Raw genomic sequence first — 7162 nt, 5'->3', positions numbered from 1 at the left:
TAAATCAAAACACCATACAAATATTCCGAGATATCAGAACATCATTAGAGATATTTGCATCATCCGTTTAAAGAATTCAGTCACGCCTCATTGATGAGGAAGAGGCTTGTTTAGCAAAATCTCAGCCTAATCCAAAAATACCATGCGAGGAGAGTGACCTTAACTTGCTTGTTGAGCAAAATAAATTTAAGAATGAGGAGTTGGAGTATACTACTTTTTGTGCCTGAAATTGTTATTGAAGTTATTTTTCGTTTGTTATGCTTAACCCAAGAAAATATAATGCATATTGTTCATTTATTCATTTTTGTGTTATTTCATTAATGCTGCATTAGGATTGCAAGTAATTTGTTGGATCATTATGTCTGAATCCAATCAACCTTTTGTTAAAAATATTGCTGAGGTGTTAAGCTAATGTAGTTCTCTTAGATGATGAAAATTGACATTTAAAGTATGAAATGACCTTGATAAACATCAATCCCCAAGTGGTGAAGAAGTGGTTATTTGCAAACATTGTAAAGGAAAGTTTGTGAGGTTAGTAATAGTAGAACTAGCCATTTGAATAAGCACTTGACAAGATGTCTGAGAAAAAAACATATGAATCTTTTTCAACAATTAATATCATTGAACAAGAATGTAGGCAGAAAAATATATTGTTTTAAGAACTTTAAGTTTAATCAAGAATGAAGTCATTTGGATCTTTATTGCATGATAATGAAGCATGAGTGCCCATTTAACATGGTTGAACACGAGCATTTTGAAATATTCAACTCATGTTTAAATTGGTTTCTCGCAACACAGTTAGAGCTAATGCGATGCATGTTTGCAAGTACGAGTACTTTGATAAGTTCTCTTCCTGAACTAGCTTTACTACTGGCTTGTGGACATCGGACCAACAAAATATTAAGTATTGTTGTATAATTTCGCATTTCATTGATGATGCATGGGAATTACAAAAGACAATTCCTGCTTTTACAACATAACTCCCCATGATGTAGAAACTCTATAAAGAATTGTCATGTATAGAGTCCTAGAGTGAAATATTGATAAAAAAAATTATTCACTATCACTATGGACAATGTTCCACTAACGACGCCATGGTTAAAAGTATGAAGACTTGTATTTTTTTTATTGAGGATTGCTCGTAATTTGGGAAGTTGTTTAATGTATGCTGTTTTACTCATATTCTTAATTTAATTGTGCAAGATAGCTTACGGAAGATAGTATGTGTGCTCCAAAAATTACAAGAAAGTGTGAAGTATATTAATTCATCACCATCAATGGAGCAAAAGTTTTAATTTGTAGTGGCTTAAGTAATACTGTTGGGAAAAAAGAGTGTACATATGGATGTTCCAACAAGGTGAAATTTCACATATCTTGTGCTTGAGGTTGTTTTGGACTTTAGAGAAGTATTTTCTTGATTGGAGCAATGTAATCGTGACTTCAAAGTAAATCCTTCAATGAAAAATGAGAGATGGGAAAAATTATTACTAAGTGTTTGAAAGTTTTTTATAAAGTTACTAATAACATTAAATTCTAAATATCCAACAATTAATATATACTTTTCTGATGTTTATGAAATTCATCTGAAATTAGTTGAATAGAAGAAAAGTGATTACGATTATGTTATATCAATGCCAAATAAAATAAAATCAAAGTTTGATAAATAATGGCATGAATGCAGTTTGGTTTTGGCAATGACATTAGTTCTTGATCCTCAGTTTAAAATGAAGTTGATGGAGTACTACTACTATCAAATATATGGTGGTCGTGTTTATTTATACATCAGCAAAATTTGACATATAATGATTGATCTTTTCTCATAGTATAAAGTTTTGACTATGATAAATTAATGATAACATTTTCAGTCATTGGTGAAAGCAGTTGTAATAACAAATTTTCGTCATCTAGTGGTGTTTTTTATAATACTGAAGATAAATTTAGAGGATTTGATAAGTGGTATTCCCATGTAAGTCTTGACAGTAAAGCTTTCTTCTAAATTTTGGGACTAGATCAATATTTGGAATAGCTATTATTTCCTTGCGACCAAGAGTTTAACATAGTAAGTTGGTGGCGAATCAACAATCTAAAGTTTTCAATACTTTCAAGAATGGTTCATGACATTTTGATGATTCCAATATCTACTGTTGCACTGGAATCAATATTTAGTACCAGTGGTAGAATGCTTGATAAGACTCATAGTTACTTACTTCTAGACGTTGTGGATGCTTTAACATGTGGATACGATTGGTTACGACATCCAAAAAAGAAGTAGATTTTAAATTTATTTAGTTTTTTTTTATTTTTTTTCACACAAAATTTTCTAATCACCATTTTTATGTATATGTTACGTGTTTCTTCTCCTACCATGTGTACGGGTACGAGCACAAGTTAAAAATACCATGGTTATAGCCTCTTCAACTTGATTAGGAAAAATGTGTATGATATTTTGTCAGAGTTGATAACGTTTCATAACTTTGTTTCCTTTTTGTATTAGTTTACTTCTAGACTATTAATTTAACTTAATGGAATTGATATTTGATATATTTTATTGGAATTTTAAATTAGTTCCAAGTTTTGCAAGGGCATATGTCGATCCGTTGACAGGACTTGGACAAGTGGTTAGAAAATTCGATTAAACTCCGACCGTTGACAGATTTGGCGGGGTAGGTTTGGATACACCATACAAGTCCAACGGGGGTCTGGATCTTAAGATGTCGATCTGTATATAATCAGATTGATTCTGGATCCACCCTCATCCAATCTAGCTCTGACTCGTTGACTGGTGTAATGCCACTAGGTATTTGTGTAATAGGATTGCTTAGTATATGATATGGTGTTGGAAGAGCTCTATGAGCCTATAATGATTTTATGTGTTTCATCCACATTGTCCACCCATTTTGTCTCCTCAATTTAGAGAATAAGCCCAAAAATGAATAGATCCAAATCTCAAATGGACATTGCAAGGAACGGTGGCGATCAAACGCTAACCATTAAAAGCTTCTCAGGGCTACAAAAGTTTTGGATCAAGCTGATATTCATATTTTTACTTGAGAAATTGACCACCGTAGATGCTACCTTTTAACCGGCATCTTTTCAAAATGCTCCCAAACTTTACTTTCTCAAAGTAAACCATTCTTGATGGACACACTATTTATAGACAGAAATACCCTTGCATTTACAGTGGCTAAATACCTATGGCTACGATTATATTCGGTTGTGAGTGCAAGGGTATTTTCACCAGCAAATAGTGTGTCCGTGCAGGATGATTTACTCTGGGAAAGTAAAGTTCGGTAGCCTTTTGAAAAGAGGCTGGGTAAAAGGTGGCGTCTACGTTTACTGTGTTCAATTTCTCTCTTTCCTTCGTGTGACTTAATTCAGAAGGTGGATGGCAAATGTTTGACGGTAGGCCTTGGAAAGTTTTTAATGGTGGGCGTCCAATCACCACTGTTTCTGATTATGTGGCCCGCCTCTAAATTTGGATCTGCCTCATATCCGAGACATGTCCTAAAATGAAGGAGCAAAATGGATGCACAGCGTGGATAGAATACATCCATCATGGTGGGCCCACGGCTTTTTCCAGCACCGACCTCGGTGCCGTGAGATACGCTACGCAATCCGAGTCCGATATTTGTACCAAACAGATGGGTTGGTATTTGATACTCTAGTAGAGTAACGCTTGATATTCAGGTTCTCAGAAATTGCACACGTGGCATTAATTTTGCTCGTATGAAACGTATTAAATTACTAGCAAGTCAGTCCCAGAATTAATTTGTGATTTGTGGACACTTGATTGTTGAAATAGGACCGTTGGATTTTTACCATTTTTAACCGTCCAGAAATGTCCCCTAATCCGAAAACCAGATAATTAAGAAAAATACAGAATGTTGGTTTCATGATACATCTGAGCTGGGACCCACAATTTGGCCTGTTTACTTTCTCACCTGCCCGCGCATCATCAGTTACAATCTGCCAGAGCATCAAAGTTTTTCTATTAAATTAAAATGTATATGACAGTCATGGATTCAAGCTCTAAACAGTGGTGACTCATCCACCATACAAATGGCATATCCATACCACATCATGGCCGCCGATGTGGATGCAGCTTAGATCGCAAATCACAATGAACTATCTCGACCATTGATCTCGTGGGTTGAATTTAGATTGCTGACCATCTTATGTCTCAACCGTCCATTTGATAGCCACCAATTGGATGGACGGATCGTTTCATCGAGTGAAATTTGGTAGTATAGAACTTAAATCTCACTGACTCCGTCGGTTGTTTGAATGCCGAAACCATTTGATGACCACTATCAACGGACAAAAACACTCAATCGGTGGCATGTCTGCTGAATTCGGATAGCATACACGGAATTTCGTTCTAGCCGTCCATTTAATAGCCACTAATCTAATCTTCGAAGTCGTCATATAAAAGGTGATTTTCAATCTATACTTCGTCAGAATTCTTTCCCCACGGGTGGACCATCCAGATCACCTTACGATCTGTGCACGTGTAAGGTGGATGAGTCACCACCATTTTGAAAATGGTGGCGAACTATCATCTTACTCATTTCTCAAGAAAATATATAATACAGTAGGGAGTATTTTAACGTGTATTTGCATCTCTCCCTGTCTCTCTCTCTCTCTCTCTCTCTCGCTCTCTCAGGAAAAGAACCCTAAAAGATCTCCTCTTCAAGTAAGTCTCTCTCTCTCTCTCTCTGTCTCTCTGTCTCTTTCTCTCTCTCTCAAATGTCCCACTTTAAAGTCCTTTTCCATTTCCTTCTTCTTCAAAACTATTCAGATTAAAATAATATTTCCATTTTCCCCCATCCTTAGTAAACATAAAATCTATAGAAATTTCTGTAATTTCTGGTTTTTCTTTCTCCATTACTCTGTTTCGAGTTCTCCCTTCAAAACCCAAAAAGCTGAAATCTTTTTGCTCGATTCAAACGCATTTGATTTGGGTTTTTTTGGGTCGATCTGAAATGGGGTTTCAATCATATTTCTGCTGTCTTTTTTTGGGATTTGGATGTTTTTTCTCATCTGGGTCTTTTAGATCTCTTCTTCTGAGAAGAGGGATTATTTAATAGTCCGGCAGAGTATGGTAGATCATACTCATGCATGCATCCAAATCGTTCAAATTGTGGGCTTTCTTGTGGATAGAAGTGTGCCCTGGAGATCACGCCTGATGATCATGGGCCGTCGTTGGTTGACACTTGCCCGTTGAATTTGGATGGTCGACCATCACTGGTCATTTGATGGCTACTGAACTGATGGTTAGGATCACTGGGTCAATGTGATTGTTGGGCTCTGCTGTGCCCTCAGTGCCGACCTTTCGCTGGGACGGTCTGCCTCGACATGCATGTCTTCTCAATGGACAGCGATGCGTGCACATGGACCGAGGATACTTGCGGGAGTATGATCTCCCATACTCCATCAGAGTATCATATAATTCGTTCTGTGAGAGAGCCATTGCTTTCTTCATTGCTGATCTCCCATACATTCTGCATCTTATTTGGGCGAGTCTCCATTTTTCTTAGTTTTCTGTTTGATCCACGACATGGGTTTTGTAGGTACTGTTAAAATAAAAGCATTGCAGAAGATGGGCTGATCTGAGTTGCTGCAACGGTTGTTTTCTGTGCTTGTTTTTGTGTCTTCACTGCAGTTCTTATAAGCCTGCTTCTATGGATGACGATGGCGGATTGGGCATCCGTAATTGGGGGTATTACGAGCAATCGTTGAGAGGAAATCTCGGGCTACAGCTCATGTCAAGGGTCGTGGAACGTGATCAAAAGCCCATGTTCTCAGGCCGTGATTCCACCATCACGGTTAATGGAAGCTACCTTCATCGTGATTGTGGCATCCCGCCGTCAACGGTCCCGATGGATTTTGCTAGAGACAGCTGGATCCACCAGAGGGAGAAGTTTCTTCATGCACTACCCTTGAACCACAGTTTCCCGCCCTTATCTGAAGGCTCGGGAACTCACACTTTGCAGAATCTGCCGATTCCTGATTCATCGAAGGATGAACGGCCTGTGCAGGTCGAAGATGCCGATAGCAAAAAAGATGGGCCTTTGAAGAAACGGCCCAATGGGCGGGCCTGTAAACCGCCGAAGCCAAAGAAGAATAAGAGAAACCCTGCAGTACAGAATGAGGAACCGAATGGTTCTGTTCCGCATGCAAAGCCCGTGAAGAAGAACATGGGCCTTGTGATTAACGGCATTGATGTGGACATTTCAGGTATTCCCATACCGGTATGCTCGTGCACGGGAACACCTCAGCAGTGCTATCGATGGGGTTGTGGTGGGTGGCAATCAGCTTGCTGTACCACCAGCATCTCGATGTACCCCTTGCCGATGGGCAACAAAAGACGGGGCGCACGGATCGCTGGACGGAAGATGAGCCTGGGCGCCTTTAAGAAGGTGTTGGAAAAGCTAGCTGGTGAAGGCTATAACCTCTCGAATCCGATTGATTTGAAGAGCCATTGGGCTAAACATGGTACCAACAAGTTTGTTACAATCAGGTAGATGTACAATTCCAATAACATTACCTCGGCCTCCTGTTGCATTTGGTATGTTTCTCGTGTATATATATGTTTTATTGCCTTTTGCAAGGGGCTCTTTTTGAAAAGCTTGTAGCCAATGAATTTTCTCGGTCATGTTTTACATGTTTTTTTTTTTTTTTTTTTCTTTTTTAAATTTTATTTTACATTCAGACATTTGTGTTCTTTGGATATGTTTCTCTTTTTGCAGCTTGTAGTTTTAGGGGAAATGGAGGTGCTTTTGTTGAGAGGATGTGGGAATTGGTAGGTACCAGTTTATTTGTTTTCTCAATTGGTGTAGGATAATTTTTTCCCATCTTTTGTTTCAATGCCATTGACAAAACAGCTTCTCGATAAGTTCCTTGTTTTTCTTCTAGTTCTTATAGGATAGCTATGCATTCTTACCAATCATCGATTCATTGTACGTTATTTTTGCTTTGGATCTTTCACAAATCATCTCTACTACATATAATGCTAGTAGGTCTTCGACATTTTTGCTCCTGCTATTAGTTTTCCTGGATGGAGAACTTAGACTATTTTGAGGACACATTCATTTGAAGTAAAGTTAAAAGATATTTTAGGAACTTGAAATGTGGCTGGTGTTCGTAGGAGGCTTAGATTTCA

At 38.0% G+C, this 7162-nt stretch overlaps 1 protein-coding gene across 2 annotated transcripts; it reads left to right on the top strand.

The window, feature by feature from the left end:
- The first annotated feature begins 4616 nt into the window (after positions 1 to 4616).
- Positions 4617 to 6791, top strand: LOC131251613 (protein BASIC PENTACYSTEINE2-like). Of its 2 annotated transcripts, none has more exons than XM_058252451.1 (2): positions 4617 to 4693; positions 5571 to 6791. In XM_058252451.1, the coding sequence occupies exon 2, from the start codon at positions 5682 to 5684 to the stop codon at positions 6522 to 6524; it is 843 nt and encodes a 280-aa protein (XP_058108434.1). In that variant the 5' UTR covers positions 4617 to 4693; positions 5571 to 5681; the 3' UTR covers positions 6525 to 6791. The 2 variants fall into 2 exon arrangements, with proteins under 2 accessions (XP_058108434.1, XP_058108435.1); XM_058252452.1 differs by lacking the exon at positions 4617 to 4693 and adding an exon at positions 4772 to 5457.
- Positions 6792 to 7162: the final 371 nt, after the last annotated feature.

Source organism: Magnolia sinica, chromosome 7 (assembly GCF_029962835.1).
Source record: "Magnolia sinica isolate HGM2019 chromosome 7, MsV1, whole genome shotgun sequence".
NCBI lineage: Eukaryota > Viridiplantae > Streptophyta > Magnoliopsida > Magnoliales > Magnoliaceae > Magnolia > Magnolia sinica.
The sequence above is the reverse complement of the archived record's forward strand: the minus strand, read 5'-3'. Positions and strand labels throughout refer to the sequence as shown.